The 20,911-nt window shown below is 43.5% G+C and overlaps 1 protein-coding gene across 1 annotated transcript; it reads left to right on the top strand.

The window, feature by feature from the left end:
• Window positions 1-4,445: 4,445 nt before the first annotated feature.
• Window positions 4,446-8,971, top strand: tent5a (terminal nucleotidyltransferase 5A). The gene is made up of 2 exons (XM_033020822.1): window positions 4,446-4,468; window positions 4,777-8,971. The coding sequence occupies exon 2, from the start codon at window positions 4,850-4,852 to the stop codon at window positions 6,029-6,031; it is 1,182 nt and encodes a 393-aa protein (XP_032876713.1). The 5' UTR covers window positions 4,446-4,468; window positions 4,777-4,849; the 3' UTR covers window positions 6,032-8,971.
• Window positions 8,972-20,911: the final 11,940 nt, after the last annotated feature.

Here is a 20,911-nt window from a genome sequence, read left to right as displayed (position 1 = left end):
CCGAGTCCGCACCGACCAGCGATTCCCACACACTAACAGTATCTTACACACTAGGGCCAATTTACAATTTTACCGAAACCAATTAACCTACAAACATGTATGTCTTTAAAAAAGAGCTCTGGGATGCCTTGAAGTTGCAAGAGACATTATTTTAATAATCTAAAGTAGGCTCTCGACCCAAAACGTCACCCATTCCTTCGCTCCAGAGATGCTGCCTGTCCCACTGAGTTACTCCAGCTTTTTGTGTCTATCTTACTTTCATTCAGGCCAGCCTTCAATGGAATGGCAAGGAAGTTGGGCTTGCAATGTTTTCAATCATCTCCACGCTTTGCTATTTTGGTTTCTGAACAGTGATCCCTGCATTACATTAGTGCAGATAATGGGATCAAGCGTTGTCATTGCAACCACATATGTGGCTAATAAGCAATTTCCATTTGAAGACAATGTTCTGTTGTTGTGCTCACAAAAGGTCAGATATTTTTCAAATGATCTGTAGCCTCCTTTGCAACTGCCAAAGCACAGCAGGTGGAGTTGCTCCAATGGCACTATTTCATCCTTCAGCGTTCAGTCATCACAAATTATACCAAGAGGTGAATCCACAGATGCAACCTGTGGTGGAAAAAGGCTACTTCCTAATTCACTCATTGGCAGCACCAACCTGTGGAAATGGATGAAAAATAAAAAAAACCCTGCGGAAACAGGCCCTTCAGCCCATCGAGTGCGCCGACCAGCGATCACCCGTTGACACTGTTTCTATCCTACACACTAGGTACAATTTACAGAAGCCAATTAACCTTCAAACCCGCACGTCTTTGGAGTGTGGGAGGAAACCGGAGCTCCCGGAGAAAACCCACGCAGGTCGTGGGGAGAAAGTACAAGATTCTTACAGACAGCACCCGTAGCCAGGATCAAACCCGGGTTTCTGGCATTGTAAGGCAGCAACTCTACCGCTGCGCCACCGTGCTGCCTCAAACACATGGACTGAATGTGGATACTCAGCATGGCTTTGTGAATGAGAAATCTTGTCTTATTATCTCAATCAATAGGATTGAGCTGTTGAGGAGGTGACCAAGTGGATTGTTGAGGGTCAGGTGGAAGATGTTGTATACATTAACCCTAGCAAGGTTGCATGGTAGGCTAGTGCAAAAAATTATTGAACTGCTGATCTAGGGTGAGTTAGCCAACTGGATACAAAATTAGCTTGGTGGTAGGAGACATGGGATAATAGCAAATAGTAAAGGGGATTTTTGGCGAAAGGTCTCGATAGAGTGAATGTGGCAAGGTTTTTTTCCACTAGTTTATGTGATAAGGGCAGAATTAGGCCATTCGGCCCATCAAGACTACTTCGCCATTCAATCATGGCTGATCTATCCCTCCTAACCCCATTCGTGTATGAAGGTATATGTATGAACCGAAGGGCCTGTTTCCTCTCTGTATGACTCTATACACTTGTTCTTAATTATGATTGGGCTTAGTTATAGTATTATTTTTACTGAACTGTGTGCAAAAAAGGAATTTCACTTTACATGTGACCATAAAGTACAATTGAACCATTCTTTGGAAATTCAGGAGGGAAAGGCTAAATCTGATTTTTATCTCTCGACATGAGGGGAATAAAAACCCCATCGCCTGAGTCTGTCTGTGGTGTTCAGACTGGAATTACACAGCCTACAATCTTGCCATCCCGCTCCACTGGTTTCAGCAGAACACCACCAAACGCTTTCATAGAGTGATACAGTGTGGAAACAGGCCCTTCAACCCAACTTGGCCACATCGGCCACAATGGCCCAGCTACACTATTCCCACCTGCCCGCATTTGGTCCATATCCCTCCAAACCTGTCCCATCCATGTAACTGTCTCACTGTTTCTTAAACAATGGGATAGTCCCAGCCTCAACTACCTCCTCTGGCAGCTTGTTCCATACACCCACCATCCTTTGTGTTAAAAAAATTATCCCTCAGATTCCTATTAATTCTTTTCCCCTTCACCTTAAACCTATGTCCTCTGGTCCTCGATTCACCTACTCTGGGCAAGAGACTGCGCATCTGATTTCATCTATCTCATCGTCACTTTGTGTGGTTTAGTTCCGCCTGCAAGTCGTCTATCTATCGTTAATGAGGAAGATAATCATAAACTGCAGGTGCAGCAGGCAGTGAAGAAAGCGAATGGTATGTTAGCATTCATAGCAAAAGGATTTGAGTATAGAAGCAGGGAGGTTCTACTGCAGTTGTACAGGGTATTGGTGAGACCACACCTGGAGTATTGTGTACAGTTTTGGTCTCCAAATCGGAGGAAAGACATTCTTGCCATAGAGGGAGTACAGAGAAGGTTCACCAGACTGATTCCTGGGTTGGCAGGACTTTCATATGAAGACAGGCTGGATAGACTCGGCTTGTACTCGCTAGAATTTAGAAGATTGACGGGGGGATCTTATAGAAACTTACAAAATTCTTAAGGGGTTGGACAGGCTAGATGCAGGAAGATTGTTCCCGATGTTGGGGAAGTCCAGGACAAGGGGTCACAGTTTAAGGATAAAGGGGAAGTCCTTTAGGACCGGAGATGAGAAAGACATTCTTCACGCGGAGAGTGGTGAATCTCTGGAATTCTCTGCCACAGAAGGTAGTTGAGGCTAGTTCATTGGCTATATTTAAGAGGGAGTTAGATGTGGCCCTTGTGGCTAAAGGGATCAGGGGGTATGGAGAGAAGGCAGGGACAGGATACTGAGTTGGATGATCAGCCATGATCATATTGAATGGCGGTGCAGGCTCGAAGGGCCGAATGGCCTACTCCTGCACCTATTTTCTGTTTCTATCAAGGAACCATCTTTTTCTTTCAAAATCGACTTTATTTGAGAAATAAATATATACAATACATGATCCTTACAAAACTCCATCCGATATTCTCGGAGGCTATACATACATACAAACAATTTCCCCAAATCACAATTTTCACCCCACACCGTTGCCACTCATGTGGCCCACTGGCGTGATGGGACCGTCGGAGGTTTAGCTACCTCTTGCGATTGTGTTTTGCTCCACTTTTTGCCGACAGGAGGCGCAGCCTGCACGCCACAGACGGGGTATGTCTCGCTTTATTTTTTTTTGCTTCGACAAACTGACCGCAGCTTACAGAAGAAAGAAAATATATTTTATATTAAGCTTTACAAAAAAAAAAAAAACTGTCCAAATCCCCGAGGAATGGCAGCAAGTTGCAGGGAGATAGTTGGGCTGGATTTGGACTGTCTGGTAGGATTCCAGTGATCCGAGAAGATTGTTGTATTAAAAAAAGGGGAATGACGCACATCCACAGCTGACCTCTCCTGCATAGGAAATACAAAACGAGTTTCCGAACACTTTCAAATCAATCTTCAAATGCGACGCGCGTTGCCGATAGCAATCAATATTCTGCAGTGTGATCCACTCGCCTTTTCATTAATGGGACCAATGCAGTCTGGGGAGGTAATGAACACGAAACCGCCAAAGGTCTTCCTTGTATGGGATTGCCATTAAAATTACAGTTCTCGGGCGTTCGTGTCAAAATTATATAGAAACATTGAAAATTAAGTGCAGGGGTAGGCCATTCGGCCCTTCGAGCCAGCACCGTCATTCAATATGATCATGGCTATTCATCTAAAATCAGTACTCCGTTCCGGCTTTCCCCCCATATCCCTTGATTCCTTCAGCCCTAAGAGTTAAACCTAACTCTCTTGAAAATGGTTTCTTAAATGTTGGAATATCACTGTCCTCCACCTATAATCGATCAATATAAAGTCTACCGTCCGCATTCCCCGTCGTCTCGAAGACAGAATTTCCAACATTTATTCAACATTGTATCTCTAAACCAAACCATTTCATTACCTCGAGTTCCCCTCTCCCCTGACTCTCAGTCTGAAGGAGGGTCTCGACCCGAACCGTCACCTATTCGTATTCTCCAGAGATGCTGCCTGGCCCACTGAGTTACTCCAGCATTTTTGGTGTATGTCTATCTTCCATATATAATCTTTTTTGCAAAAAAAAGGAAATCAATGACGGGCAATTTTTTTTAGAGCTATTTGCAGGTTGCTGGGGTATTGGAGAGGCGACAACAGCTGGCGGCGTTTTATTCCTCTCCCACTTAAAGCCACTACTGCCTTCACTGTCCCGTTAAATTTTACTGGGCAGTAAATTTCATGCTGGCAAGGCTGACAGCCGCGGTCCTGCCCAGTCACTGGAGGAACATTGGCCGCTCTGTGCCAGTGGAATGAGGACCAGACTTGGTATAGGCCAGCACAGCATTCAATCAGTTCATCAATCACCCCTCTTTGGCCGGCAACTTTCGAGTTACTTCGAGTGACAGACAGCCCCCTCTATTTCTCCTTTATCTTTAAAGCCTATCTTTCTTCCAGATCGGTAAAAAAAAATGTGAGTGAAGGGTTCGCAACGATTTACATAATATTTATATATTTATATATATATATATATATATATATATATATATATATATATATATATATATATATATATATAGAGAGAGAGAGAGAGAGAGAGGGGGGGGGGGGATTTGTCGAGTGTTGTAAAAGTCGCATTCTTGCATGCAGTTTTCAATTTTTGAGTGTTTCCCAAAAGCAATTTATGCAAATAACATAGGCGTGCCATGTCAATGACTCACAGCCGGAACTGCTCACAGGAGCCATATAAAAACTAATGGCAGAGTTAATACGCAGATAGCGAAAGCTTTGCACAGTGAGTGTAGCTGATGGAATAACAGCAGAGAGGGGGCGGAAGAAAAAATATATTTAGTGCAGAAGGGCAAGGAAAATTGATCCCGTCCGCATTTATTTTAATCTTTAAATTGAGCCGGTGAATTACAATGGCCGATGAAAGTGACAACGATAAGTGCAATAATTTTAACGTGTTGAACTGGGAACAAGTGCAGCGGCTGGACAGGATCCTAACGGAGACCATCCCAATCCACGGGCGAGGTAATTTCCCGACGCTGGAGTTGAAGCCCCGGCAGATTGTGCAGGTGGTGCGGCGTCGCTTGGAGGAGAAACGCATCTGTGTGCGAGATGTCAGGCTGAACGGCTCGGCGGCCAGTCATGTCCTGCACCAGCACAGCGGGCTCGGCTACAAGGACCTGGACCTCATCTTCAGGGCCGACCTGAGCGGCGACAAGGAGTTCCAGACCGTCAAGAACGTGGTGCTGGACTGCCTGTTGGACTTCTTGCCCGAGGGTGTGAACAAGGACAAGATCACGCCGCTGACTCTGAAGGAAGCGTACGTGCAGAAGATGGTTAAGGTTTGCAACGACTCTGACCGCTGGAGCCTCATCTCGCTGTCCAACAACAGCGGCAAGAACGTCGAGTTGAAGTTCGTGGACTCTCTCCGGCGGCAGTTCGAGTTCAGCGTGGACGCTTTCCAAATCAACCTCGACTCGCTCCTGCTCTTCTACGAGTGCTCCGAGAACCCGATGTCCGAGCACTTCCACCCGAGCATCCTGGGCGAGAGCGTCTACGGCGACTTCAGCCAGGCCTTGGAGCATCTACAGCAGCGGCTGATCGCCACCAGGAACCCGGAGGAGATCCGGGGAGGGGGGCTACTCAAGTATTGCAACCTGCTGGTGCGGGGCTTCCGCGCCGCCAACGAGAGCGAGATGAAAGGCATGCAGAGGTACATGTGCTCCCGCTTCTTCATCGACTTCTCCGACATCGGCGAGCAGCAGCGCAAGCTAGAGTCCTACCTCCAGAACCACTTCATGGGGCTGGAGGACCGCAAGTACGACTACCTGCTCACCCTGCAGCGGGTGGTGAACGAGAGCACCGTCTGCCTGATGGGCCATGAGCGGAGACAGACCCTCAACCTCATCACCACGCTGGCCTTCCGTGTGCTGGCCGAGCAGAACATCATCCCTAACGTGGCCAACGTCACCTGCTACTATCAGCCAGCACCTTATGTCTCCGACGCCAATTTCAACAACTACTACATTGCCCACGTTCAGCCGGTGTTCCCTTGTCAGCAGCACAACTACTCCACCTGGTTACCTTGCAACTGATTTTTGAGGGGGGAGGGAGGGAGGAGGAGAAAAAGGAGCACCAGGAAAGAAGAAGGGGGTAAGAACGACAAGGGGAGCATTGGGGGTGAGATTTGTGGCTCTAGTGGCCGAGACAGGAGAGGGATTGAGACTGGGGTGGACTCTATCTGTCAACGATTGGGAAGTAGGGAGGAGGAGCGAGATTGACCTAGGCTTGGCTTGTGACCTGCTTCCAGTTTTTTTTTTTTTAGCGTTATTTTGTTTTAAAATCAAATTCAAAGATTTTTTTTAAAATTCGTGTTTGAAGAGGGTAGATTTTGTTTTACTCTCAGCAACAATAACAACCCCGAGCCTGGTTATAGACATCTTCGGCTGCAAGAAGCTATCTTCTCCCCACACACTGGTTCTCCCCGCGCCCACTCCTTTCCCCGAGGTTTGAGTAAGAAATGACAACATGGGATTTCAGCACCCATAGCCTTTTCTCATGAGGGTTGAAGAGCCTCTCGTTTCTCCCTTTATTTGTTGTTGTTGTTGTTGTTGTTGTTTAGATGCTGATTTTTAGGGGCAAGGGCTCCTCGTTAATTCCACCCCCTTCCCCATTCTCGCCTGTTCTCCGACCCCTCGCTCATCTGGTAAATCCAATGTAGCACAGGAGCCGAGCGCCGTGAATAGCAATTGCGTTTGGCTTCTGCGAGAGAGAGAGAGAGAGGGAGAGAGAGAGAGATGGCGTGCGAATGGGAACGGTTGCAATTCGGCTTGCAAAACACTATGGATAATGCACCGAGAGATGCTGCTTCTTCACAGTTGCTTTTGTTTTTTGGTTGGTGTGTGTTTTATTTCGGTGAGAGCTCTTCTTTTGTTTTCTCTCTTTGGAATAATCCCAAAAAAACGTTTGCTACAGGGAAAAAAAAAAAGAGTGATTGTTGATGAGAGAAGTCGCTCTTGTGCTAACCCGACGGTGGTCTCACAGAGAGAGAGAGAGAGAGAGAGACTGTTCTCACTGTTCATAGAAACTCTGCAAAACGCTGTGACTAATTAAGGACCAAAGATTTTTTTTTCCGTTTTTATATATCCATAATCTATATCTTGAAAAAAAAAAAACACAAAACCCAAGGAAAAAGATGTGGCTAATTTATATTTGTCTATATACGAACATGAATCAAGTGCCTATGAAGATGGAATAGAGATACTGTATTCAAATCTTGTGGCTTAATCCACATTTTTTCTTTACATCAGGGACAAAAAAAAACCGTGTTCTTGCACGAATTATTAAATTCCCTATTTTCTTGGAAAATACTTGTATTAAAAAAAAATCTTATTTGTGATAGTTTAAAGTATGTATGGTCTTGAACGGTGTAGCACTTAGGCAAGTATTTAAACAAAGTACTCTATATTTTCCAGTTTATAACAAGTTAATTGGTGCTTTTTTTCCCCCTCGCCCCTGATTACAGGTACTGTGTTGCAGCTGTATTTGAGTTTCTAAAGTTAAAGCCTAGATGAGTGTCTTTAAAAAAAATTAAAAAAAAAAAAAAGTTGGGGGGTGGTTGGGAGTGGAAGACTAATTTTTGTTTATTTGGTTGGTTTTGGTGGAGTACATAATTTAGCAAACCCTGCTGAAAGCCAGCGATTGGCATTCGCTGATCCGGCAGCTAGCTTAGCAAATGAATTGAACGAAAAAATAGCTGGCCCCGTGCTTGATGAAGAAGAATAGTACATTTTGGATATGGTTGATTTGACTTGTCACAGGCGGGCATCCATTAATTTAATTTGACAGTTGTTAAGAACAAGCCTATTTCTGACCACCAAAGAAAACAAGGAAACCCTGACAATGGCTTTAAACTTGATGATATTGGAAGCGATTGGGGAAACTGAGCCAGTGACTGACTTGCAAATAACATTCTACGGGTTCTGCATATTTGGCAGGTCTGCTTCAATGAAGGGAAAAATCGTTTGACTCTACGCAACAATAAACCCGTTCTAAATTGCGCTGCAATGTTAACTATTTGACCAAAACATGCAATGTTCATTCCCTTCTGTTTTGCAACAATTTAAAAGATATAAATGTATATTAGTTTCATAGTAAATGAATTTTTGCTTCCAAGTGCTTGGCAGCAGAATGCTATGCCTGATATGCTGGGGCTCAACGTTTCAATGCTAAATTTGCCTTTTTCAAAGTTTCCCCTTTTAAAACAAAACAGTGCCCGTTTCCAAGGTTTGTAATCACCGTTTCCTGTAATGCAATGGCTGCAAGCCCACCAATAATTGCAAGTTTTGCAAAGAATGGGTTGGCGGAGGGGAAGGAGGGGGGGGGGGGGGGTAGTAGGAAAATAAAAACTTAGCACTTTGAATCCAGTCAAGGACTTTGAGAAATATTCTCCGGTTTGCAAAGCGAGGGAAATGCCAGATGATGAGTAAACTATTTTTTAACAAATGCTTGCTTGAATCGTCTGTTCTGAAATCTTGCTCAGTTAAATGAAAAGTCTCTTATCTGGAGATTGGGGGGGGGGGAAGTTAGAAGTCCACAACTCGAGGGGATTTTCTGTGTCTATATCAAGAGCTCCATTTGTTTACTATTGCATATTACTTATTCATTCTGCAGTGTTTGACAACGAAGTGCAGCACTCTGATGTTTACTTGAGAAAAATGAAGGGTGGGGGGTAGGAAATTCCTTCTCTCTTCTACATTATATGGTGTGTATCTTGCTGTTTATTTGGTGTAATACTAAAGTGATTGATCGTGTTAAAAGGTTTTGTATCCTTCAATTCATAAAGAGTGGATGCCCATAGATAGGTAGTCTGGCAGCTGCAATGTGAGGCTTTGACTGGAAAGGAGAGGCCAGGGGGAAATGGGATCAGCTGGTGACAGGGTATGTCCATTATTGTTGGTGACTTTAAATAACCATAGATCACAATCATGTGGGTCCCTTGTGGGATTGCTTCCAGAGCAGGCTGTAGGTATTAAGTAAATTAAAAAAAAAAAAAAAATTTAAAAAGGAAACTGCAAAATAAGAAGGTTAAAGCTTTGGCTGTCAAGCACAGGGCTGAGAGAGGAGGGAGGGCCGGGAGTCGTCAAGCACAGGGCTGAGAGAGGAGGGAGGGCCGGGAGTCAGAAAGGGAGGATCCAACTAACATGTATCACTGCCAGATTTAGCAAAAGGTTGAATCAAATGCAATGTTGTATCAAATGCAATGTGACAAATGTTGAGAGAAGTAGCCAGAGTGTATTTTTAAACTCTCTGTGGAAATTGAGACCAGAATATGCCATGTGCATTGTCCCTTCTCGTATTGTGTGAGGGATTCTTAACTTGGTTAAAAGCACTGTAACAACATGGGTGCGCGAGCAGTTTTTTGTTCTGTAACAGTCAACTGAATTTTAGCTGGATGCTGCACTTTCATCACCAGTAAAGTTTTTAACTAGTTAGGTTCTGTATTTAAACATTGAATGTGTCCAACATAACATCATGCCTTCATTCTTGAATTGGATTAGCTGTAGTTCAACATTCTTTTTTTTGGATTTGCATTAATTTGTAAAGTATCCCCTACTGTATTTGTATAAAATGCATATTCTTGTCTCTTCCTTCCCCCTTTTTTGCTTTTACCACTGGTGAGGTGAGAGCTGCATCTCCAACTAGATAATGGTGCACCAGCTGAAACTCTCCGTGAGTGCTATAGCTTGCAATCTTAAGCTAAAATAAACTGTATTCCATTTGTTTTTTGAGATCAATGCTTTTGTTGGAATGTTAATCTTCCTCCCCCCATGTAAAATTAAAAAAACTATTTATCGCAAGGACTCGTGGGCACATGAACAGTTTGAATGCCCCCCTCAAAATCCACAGCATCTTGGTTGACTTGCTGCAAACCTTGGAATATGAAGGAGGCTCTGTGCATTTACTTCCTCGTCAACTGCCGCACATATATTTGGCTTCTGAGAGGCTTCCTCTTGCAGCAAACTGTGACTTGGATTTGTCTGTCGGACTTTCAGTGACTGAAGGCTCTTGTCAAAAGTAACGCGAATAGCCGATGAAGCCTGGACTCTTGAAGACTAAAGCACCTGTGTCGGTCACAAAGGGAACAGATTGTGAATTTTGTTTACACAATCCAATATTTGGATTTTCTTTTGGTAAATAAAAGTTATTTTTTTCTATTAAGGGGTATCTGGCGTCATCAATCTCTGCCGAGAATGTAACGGTTAGCTCTTCAAAAAAAATCTGTTTAAGAAGCATTTTGTTAGTGCTTTTATAAAAAAAAGCTAAACTCAGCACTTTCTCAGAAGCTGAGCATTCAGCAGCTTCTGACTGCAACTCAATAAATAGGCAAAATTCAGCCCTGTAAGCCAAGTTGGTTTAAGCAATTCAAAATAATGAGTAGCTGCAAGGAATTCTCAGTTTATGCACCACCCTGAATTTTAGAAAGTTAACATTTTCTCCCACTGGTTTAACATTTTCTGGTTAACATTACTGGTTGACAAGTTAACGTTTAGGTACTAATCCCAATTTATAATGTTTGGGACAAAGACCAATTTTATTTATTTGCCTCTACTCCACCATTTGACATTTGCAACAGATAAACTCACATGTGGTTAAAGTGCACATTGTCAGATTTTAATAAAGACCATTTTTATACAATTTGGTTTCATCATGTAGAAATTACAGCCCTGTTTATACATAGTTCCCCCCCATTTCATGGCACCATACTGTTTGGGACACAGCAATATCATGTAAATGAAAGTAGTCTTGTTTAGTATTTTGTTGCATATCCTTTGCATGCAATGACTACTTGAAGTCTGTGATTCATGGACATCACCAGTTGCTGGGTGTCTTCTCTGGTGATGTTCTCCCAGGCCTCTATTGCAGCCATCTTTAGCTTATGCATGTTTTGGGGGCTAGTCCCCTTCAGTTTTCTCTTCAGCATATAAAAGGCATGCTCAATTGGGTTCAGATCGGGTGATTTGACTTGGCTACTCAAGAATTGACTATTTGGTAGCTTTGAAAAACTCCTTTGTTGCTTTAGCAGTATGTTTGGGATCATTGTCTTGCTGTGGAATGAACCGCTGACCAATGAGTTTTGAGGCATTTGTTTGAATTTGAGCAGATAGGATGCATCTACACACTTCAGAATTCATTATGCTACTACCATCAGCAATTGTATCATCAATGAAGATAAGTGAAACAGTACCTTCAGCAGCCATACATGCCCAGTCCATAACACCCCCACCACCATGTTTCACAGATGAGGTGGTATGCTTTGGATCTTGGGCAGTTCCTTCCCTCCTCCATACTTTGCTCTTGCCAACACTCTGATATAAGTTAATCTTCGTCTCATCTGTCCACAAGACCTTTTTCCAGAACTGTAGTTGCTCTTTTAAGTATTTCTTGGCAAACTGTAACCCGGCCATCCTATTTTTGCAGCTAACCAGCGGTTTGCATCTTGCAGTGTAGCCTCTGTATTTCTCTTCATGAAGTCTTCTGCAGACAGTGGTCATTGACAAATCCACACCTGACTCCCGAAGAGTGTTTCTGATCTGTCGGACAGGTGTTGGGTATTTTTTCTTAATTATAGAGAGAATTCTTCTGTCATTTCTTCTGGGGGAGATAACTATGTATAAAAACAGCTGTAATTTCTGCATGGTGAAACCACAATGTATACAAATGACCTTTAATAAAATCTGACAATGTGCACTTTAACCACATGTGATTTTATCTATTACATCTCAAATTGTGGAGTACAGAGGCAAATAAATAAATGATGGGTCTTTGTCCCAAACATTATGGAGGGCACTGTATAGAAGTATATAAAAAATTAGGAGGAGCATGAAAGGACTTGAGTGCTGGAGGAATTTACCGGGTCAGGCAGCATATCTGAAGAACATGGATGGGTGATGTTTTGTGTCGAGACCCTTCACTTCAAACTGATTGTGTGTGGGGAGGGGGAACAGAAGACGGCTGGAAGAGGGGAGAGACAGGACAAAGCGTTGCAGGCAATGGATCAAAATGTGCAGGAAGAAACTGCAGGTGCTGGTTTACACCGAAGACGGATGCAATATGCTGGACTATCTCAACGGGTCAGGTAGGATCTCTGAAGAAAAGGAATAGGTGATGTTTCTGGTTAAAACCCTTTTTCAGAGGAAAACTAGAGGTATGAAAGTTAATAGGTCAACATAGGCAAAGGGGATTTTTTTTACAGGTGAATGTAACTAAGGCCAGAGAATGGCGCATAGATAGGGCAACAGATTATTTTTCCTCCGGTGGTAATTTCAAAGGGCACAGCTTGAAAGTGAGATGGGCAAAAGTTAAAGGGATATTTTCCTTTTTAGTGGAGCAATACACTAAATGCAGCCTAACCAAAGCCTTGGAGTCGCATCACGACTTCCTGACCCAATGTGCTGCCATTGGTGGTGGTGGAGGTAGATACAAAGGTAGCATTTAGGAGGATGTTGGATGAGGACATGGATATGGATCACGTGCAGGAAAATATCTTGGCACCGTGTACTTATGGACCGGAGGGCCTGTTCCTGCTCTGTGTTAATACTTTTATTTGGGGTAGTACAGCTGCTGCCTTACAGCACCAGAGACCTGGGTTCGATCTTGGTTACAGGTGCTTGGTTGTATGGAGTTTATACTTTCTCCCCATGTGGGTCGACTGGGTTTTCCCAGAGAACTTCGGTTTCCTCCAACATTCCAAAGACGTACAGGTTTGTAGGCTAATGGGCTTGGTAAAATGTAAAAATTGTCCCTAGTGTAGTGTTAATGTGTTGGGATCGCAGGTCGGTGTGGACTCTGTGAGCTGAAGGGCCTGGATCTCTAAACTAAAAATGTGTTTTTGAGGGTTGAGAGAACATATTTTCCCCAGCCACTTGATACGTTGCAGCAATTAGTCTCCAGTAGAACCAGTACTAGTTGGAGCTATTTTTCTTTTACCTACTGTTAACAAGTGCAGCCAGCATTTAATGGAACAAGTGATTTGATAACCCCTTTGCAACTAGCTGTCAAATAGTTTACGAACTCCTGACTTTAAATTGGTTCAAGTGGCTTCAGCTTTATAATATTAGTGTGTTTATTTTATGTGGTCAGGCTTTTACTCCATGTGGCTGAACCCATCACTGCTAAAGATCACTCTGCAAGAGTAAATTATAGCCCCACTTAAGCACAAGTTGGTAATTTGCACTTGTGTTACAGATCAGATGCTTGTGCTTTGCTGTGGGGAAATTAATCGGTAATTAATAAATGGTAATTGGTGGGAAAAGTGTGGTGAGTGTCCCTAATTGCTTCCTTTTAAGGGCCTGTCCCATCAGGCGACTCTTTAGGCGACTGCCAGGATCTAGTATAGATGGATTTCACCAACAACACATGGCGACAACCTTCGACAACACCTACATCAACCTACGACTGCAAAAATTGTCGCCGAAAAATTTTCAACATGTTGAAAATTTTGCAGCAGTTGCCTGTAGTTGCCCAGAAAATCGCTTAAGTGGAACAGGCCCATTAGTCTGACCCAAATACAATTCCAGTTTATTACCCCACCCCCTCCACCTCTACTTTCAGTCAGAGGAAGAGTTCTGACCTGAAACATCACCAATTCTTTTTCGCCAGAGATGTTGCCTGACCAACTGAGTTACTCCAGCATTTTTTTGTCTATCGTTTGTAAAAGCCAGCATTTGCTACACTTTAAAAAAGAAATATATATTTTTCTAACTATAATCCTTTGGAATAAATTGACAATCTAGTTTTAAAGATTTCCTCCGCATGAAGTTGGTTTGTTTACAAAATTAATGGAAGACACATAGGATGTTAGAACTTACCGAATGGTTACAGGCATGGTTAGAGTGGGTGTGGAGAGGATGTTTCCACTAGTAGGAGAGTCTAGGACCAGATGTCATACCTAAGAGTAAAAGGATGTTCCTTTAGGAAGGAGAAGAGGGTTTTTGTTTTGTTTTGGTCATAGGATGGTGAATCTGTGGAATTCATTGCTGCAGAAAGGCTGTGGAGGCCAAGTCGATTTACATTTTTAAGGTAGAGAAAGATAGATTCTTGATTAGTGCAGGGGTTGGGGGGAATGGGGTGGAGAGGGAAAGATAGATCAGCCATGGTTGAATGGCAGAGTAGACTTGATGGGGTGAATGGCCTAATTCTGCCATCACATGAAGTACAGCACAGGAACAGGCCCTTCAGCCCACAATGTCTGCGTCAAACATGACACCGAGTTAAACTAATTTCCTCTTCCTGCACGTAATTCATATTCCTCCATTCCCTGCATATCTGTTTATCCATCCAAAAACCTATTAAATGTATAATATCTCCCTCCACGGTCATCTCTGGCAAAGCATTCCAGGTACCCACCATCCTCCGTTTATAATAAAAATAAAAACTTGCCTTGCGCATCTCCATTAAACTTTGTTCCTCTTGCCTAAATACTATGCCCTCCAGCCCTTGACATTTCTACCCTGGGACGAAATAGATTCTGTCTATGCTATGTATGACTTGTTTTGTTTGGAGATCAGTGAAGCATATGGAAACAGGACCTTCGGCCCACCGAATCTGCACTGACCAGCAATCTCTGCACTTTATCCTACACGCACGAGGGCCAATTTTTACATTTATAACCAAACTAATTAACCTACAGACCAGTACCACTTTGGAGTATGGGAGGATACCGAAGATCTCAGAGAAAGCCCATGCACCACAGGGAGAACGTACAAACTCTGTACAGACAGCGCCCGTAGTCGGGATCGAACCCGGGTCTCTGACGCTGTGAGCGCTGTAAAGCAGCCAATTTACCGCTCCATCACAGTGGTGCATGATTTTGTATACTTCCATCAGTTTCTCACTCTGATTCCGATGCTCCAGAAAACATTATCCAAGTTTGTCCCAAATGTTTAATATTTAATAAGGTACAAGTGGGCCACAGGTTTCTGGCACCTCATCCACTGTATTTGTTGTTCAAGATGTGGACTCTTGTACATCGGTGAGACCAAGTGTAGACTGGGCGATCATTTCATTGAACACCTTTGCTCAGTCGGCCTGGACCTACCTTATCTCCAGGTTGCTGAACACTTTAATTCCCCTTCCCATTGCCACACTGACTTTTATGTCCTTGGCTTCCTCCATTGTCAGACTGAGACTAATCACAAATTGGAGAAACAACATCTCATATTTCGTATGGACAGCTTACAACCCAGTGGTATGAATATTGATTTCTCTAACTTCAAGTAACCCCTGAAGTTAGGGGTTACTTGAAATTACGTCACCCAATCCTTCCCTCCAGAGATGCTGCCTGTCCCGCTGAGTGACTCCAGCATTTTCTGTCTAACACAAGTTTCTTGACCCTTTTTCATTCAGTGAGATCGTAGGTGACTGTCCTTGGCCTCTCTACCAGACCATTTTACATAGACCCTTGATTTACCTGCAGGCCAAAAGTCCCTCTTGCTCAAGAGTCAAGTGTGTTTTATGGTCATATGTTGCAAAACGGAACACCCCAACCAGTACGTAAACATGTGAAGGGAAGAACTGCAGATGCTGATATAAATGAAAGGTAGACACAAAATGCTGGAGTAATGCCCCTGTCCCACTTAGGAAACCTGAACGGAAACCTCTGGAGACTTTGCGCCCCACCCAAGGTTTCCGTGCGGTTCCCGGAGGTTTTTGTCAGTCTCCCTACCTGCTTCCACTACCTGCAACCTCCGGCAACCATTTGCAGCCTCCGGGAACCGCACGGAAACCTTGGGTGGGGTGCAAAGTCTCCAAAGGTTTCCGCTCAGGTTTCCTAAGTGGGACAGGGGCATAACTCAGCGGGACAGGCAGCATCTCTGGAGAGAAGGAATGGGTAACGTTTCGGGTCGAGACGGCTGAAGAAGGGTCTCGAACCAAAACATCACCCATTCCTTCTCTCCAGAAATGCTGCCTGTCCCGTTGAGTTACTCCAGCATATTTTGTCTACCAGTATGTAAACATAATAACCTGTAGATACCATAACAAGCAAGAAAACAAAGTTTGATTAATAAAAAAAAAATATATATATAGTACAAAACCAGAAGTCCGTAGTGCAAGCAAGGCAGTTCGTAATTTAGTTGGAGTTCATAGTGTTCAATAGCATGATGGATGTTGGAAAGATGCTGGTTCTGAACCTAGACATAACAGTTTTCAAGCTCCTGTACCTTCTTCCAGATGGCAGGAGTGAAATTATGCCCCTCTCCCACTTAGGAAACCTGAATGGAAACCTCTGGAGACTTTGCGCCCCACCCAAGGTTTCCGTGCGGTTCCCGGAAGTTGCAGATGGTTGCCGGAGGTTGCAGGTAGTGGAAGCAGGTAGGGAGACTGACAAAAACCTCCGGGAACCGCACGGAAACCTTGGGTGGGGCCCAAAGTCTCCAGAGGTTTCCGTTCAGGTGTCCTAAGTGGGACAGGGGCATAAGAGTGTAGCTAGGGTCGTGTGGATCCTTGATTATAACTTCATTGATGTACTAAGGACAGACAGTAGAGATTTCAAGATTCACTCTGCTCCTCTCAGTCTCAATTGTCCCGACCCTCTATTGCCGAGATTCAATTCTCCTCTTGAGGAAACCTTGAACGGGGGCAATCTTCATTGCACCAACATTGCCAAGCCTCCTCAGATAGAAGGTACACATGACCTTTCCAATTGACCCTTGTACGATTCATTCCAGATTCACAGAGCAGATGGCCAAATATCTCCATTTGTAGCAAGGTTACCAATGCCATTTCACAACATGCCTAGTTCATTTCATTAATCTTAATAAACAAAGCAAATATAGCAATAATAATAATGTACTAGATGTTTCTGAGCACCAGCACTCAATAGTCAAGTGCCTTATTGTTATATGCCCTGACACGCAACAATAAAATTCTTACTTGCAGCAGCACAATGGATCTGTAAACACAGAATGCTGCAGTAAAAAGGAATTGGTGACATTGCAGGTCGAGACTCTGCTAAAGGGTCTCGACCCAAAACATCACTATTCCGTTTCTCCAGAGATGCTGCCTGTACTGCTGTTACTGCAGCATTCTGTGTCTATCTTCAGTGTGAACCAGCATTTGCAGCCATTTCCCATATGTCTGCATTCTCAGACCCTTATTAAATTGTCCTTAGGGTATGTAGGATAGTGTTAGTGTGCAGGGATCACTGGTTGGGTTGTTTCCACACTGTATCTCTAAACTAAACTGAATATCACCAGCAATTTATCCAACTTTGACAGCAATGAAAAGCAGCCAACATTATCAAGGTACCCCTCTTCTTATCGCATCTTCCCCTGCCAACAAGGGGCCATTATGGTCTCCACCCTTACTGAGGTCATCTGTTGCCGGTCTCGACCCGAAACGTCACCCATTCCTTCTCCACAGAAATGCTGCCTCACCCGCTGAGTTACTCCAGCATTCTGTGTCTACCTTCATCTGTTGCCGGCCCTGATTTGTTCTGGTATTTTCTTGCCTCCCGTTTATTCGGGTCGAGACCCTTCTTCAGAGATGCTGCCTGACCCACTGAGTTACTCCAGCATTTTGTGTCTACCTTTGATTTAAGCCAGCATCTGCAGTTCTTTCCTACACATGTATTCTTTCTCTCCAGAGATGCTGCCTGACCTATTGTGTTACTCCAACGTTTTGTCTATCTTCAACATACCCACTCATACCCTGGTCATTCTTTCTAATCCCTCCCCCGTCGGGCAGAAGACAAAAGTTTGAAAGTACATACCACCACATTCAATAATGGCTTCTTCTCCACTCTTATCAGACTCTCAAATGGACCCCTCATAAGCTCAGAATGAATTCCCGATCTTCCAATATGCTCCTCTGCAATCTTTGCACTTTTTAAATTTAATCTGCACTTTCTCTGTAACTATGTCCTGCACTATATTTATTTACTCTTTCGTACTATCACATATTCACCTATGGTTTGCCAGAATGCCGCACAGAACAGTTTGTCACTGTTTCTCGGTACAGGTGACAATAATAGCACATTACCATATCAGCATTGGTCTATCTACCATTGTTGTATCCATTCATTTAATTCATCGTTATCCTTTTAATAGTCTGTCTTGTCTTTGCAACTTTAGTTTAGTTTATTGTCATGTGAACTTTTTCACCAATCTTTGTCAAAGTGCAACATATTCAACTTATTAAGAAAGATTGAAAACTAATAACAAAGAACCAATTTGAAAATGCTTATTTCAGTTTGCACCATTGGTTATTAAACCAATGAGCCCTTTGGAGTGTAGGGAGGTACTGCAGATGCTGGTTTAATCCAAAAACAGGCACAAAAAGCTGGAGTAACTCAGCTGCAAAGAGCTGGGGACAGACACAAAATGTTGGAATAACTCAACGCGTCAGGCAGTCTGGAGAATAGAAATAGGTGAAGTTTCAGGTCAAAGAAGAGTCTCGGCCTGCAACGTCACCTATCCCTTTTCACCAGATATGCTGTCTGACCTGCTGAGTTAAGGGGCTGCCCCACTTGGGCGACCTAATCGGCAAGTTTAGAAGAGTTTAGGAGAATTTTGAAAAATGTCATGTTGAAGACCTCCTTCGACCTCCTTCCACTATGTTGAAGACTAGCTTTGACTAGCTTCGACTAGCTACGACTAACTTCGGGAAAATTGGACACCGAATAGTGGAAAGTGAAGACGACCTCTTTCGATCTCCTTCGACCACCCTTTGACCTCCCTTCGACTATGATGAAGACTAACAAACTACTACCTTTGATTACCTTTGACTACCCTCGATTACCTACGACTAAAATGCCGACCTACTATGACCTACTACGACTAAACCTACGAGTAAAGAAAAGTATAGATTTTTTCCATGGCGACCTTTTTTAACTCGTGGGCATTTTTTAACATGTTGAAAATATGCTGTGACCAAACTGAGGTCTCGAGTACACGGGGACTACTCTCGAGCATGAAGGAGAGTTACATGCTCGAGACCTCCTACGACCTCGTGTCGACCATGCTGCGAGTATGAGTCGAGGGCAAACTCACCAGAACTCGTGGTGGGTCGCCCAAGTGGGACAGCCCCTTTATCCCAACATTTTGTGTCTGTCTTTGGCTCTTTGTGGTAATCTCTTTTGCAACAAATCTCTTATCAAATACCTTTTGGAAATTAAATTGCACTCATTTTCTTTTCTAATGTGAAAGTTATAAGACTTTCAAAATCATATTTTTGCCTAAATGCTTGCCATTTAATTTAATGATACAGCATGAAACAGACCCTTCGGCCCACTGAGTCTGTACCGACCAGCAATCCCCGCACATTAACACTACCCTATACACACTCGGAACAATTTTACATTTTATACCAAGCCTTAGAAACGGAGCTAACACACACTATCAACCCCTATACTGGAATGTATCCAGTTCTGACTTGGGGAAGCCCTGGCTGAAGCTTTCAGAAAACCTGACATGAATTATGGATCAGGTTATTAGCAGCAAAACCAAACACGGATCAAATCAGCAACACTGTTTGATCTACAAATTAACCTACAAACCGGTACGTCTTTGAAGTGTGGGAGGAAACCGAAGATCTCAGAAAAAAATCCTCGCAGGTCACAAGGAGAAAGTACAATCCCTATATTGACAGCACTCATAGTCAGGATCGAACCCGGGTCTCTGGCGCTCTTATGCCGCTATCTCACTTAGGAAACCTGAACGGAAACTTCTGGAGACTTTGCGCCCCACCCAAGATTTCCGTGTGGTTCCCGGAGGTTTTTGTCAGTCTCCATACCTGCTTCCACTACCTGCAACCTCCGGCAACCACCTGCAACCTCTGGGAACCGCACGAAAACCTTGGGTGGGGCGCAAAGTCTCCAGAGGTTTCTGTTCAGGTCTCCTAAGTGGGACAGGGGCATAAGGCAGCAGCTCCACTGTTGTGCCACCCAAAAAGGGTTAGGTAAACCAATGGCAGGCAATTCATTGTAACATTGCCTCTATCTAATGTTAACATTTGTCTTATATGGGAGATAAGAAATCTGTATTTGAAGCAACAGCTTGAATTTGTGATGGTTATGTACATATTGGCATCCGGGAGCATGCTGCAGAACGAGATTCTGAAAATCAAAACCCAGAAAGAATTGGGAAGAATGACAAAAAAACACAAAGGGATTTACAAAAGGGGAAAATGATGCTAGAAATCAGAAATAAAAATAGAAAATTGGTCAGGCATCTTTAAAGAAACAGCATGGAAACAGACCCTTCGGCCCACCGAGTCCACACCAACCATTAGTTACCCATTCACGCTACTTCAATGTGTAGGAAGGAACTGCAGATGCTGGTTTAAACCGAAGATAGACACAAAATGCTGGAGTAACTCAGTGAGACTGGCAGCATCTCTCGAGAGAAGGAATGGGAGACGTTTCAGATCGAGACCCTTCTTCAGACTGATGTTTCTTCTCACTAGTTCTACAATGTTCCACTTTCTCTAGCTCACAGTTATAGCATATTTTAATCTCCCTGCTCATTGGGGGCAATTTTATTCAAAGGCCATTTAACCTACAAACCCCTTTGCGATGTGGGAGGAAACCAGAACACCCGGAGGATACATATGTGTTCACAGGGAGAACATGCAAACTCCACACAGACAGCACCCGAGGTCAGGATCGAACCTGAGTCGCGCCGTGAAGCAGCAGCTCCAACAACTGTGCCATTGTGCCACCCTTCTCTGGGGATAGACACACAGATTTAATGATTCAGGGTCAAGAGAATTGATAGTGAGGAGGTTTATCTAATGTAGCAAACAGGAGGAGTGTATGACTCCAGTAGGCATGAGCACAATGTAGCAATGTTACAACATTTTGAGATTTTAAAAATCAAGTCTGTAATTTATCCCATCAGATAAAGCATAAAAATAAGTTTAATTTGACACCTAATTCACTTTCATATCTCAAGTATTTAAAAAGTTATGGCCAT

This window comes from Amblyraja radiata, chromosome 5 (assembly GCF_010909765.2).
Source record: "Amblyraja radiata isolate CabotCenter1 chromosome 5, sAmbRad1.1.pri, whole genome shotgun sequence".
NCBI classification, from domain to species: domain Eukaryota; kingdom Metazoa; phylum Chordata; class Chondrichthyes; order Rajiformes; family Rajidae; genus Amblyraja; species Amblyraja radiata.
This window is presented reverse-complemented; position numbering and strand designations above follow the sequence as displayed.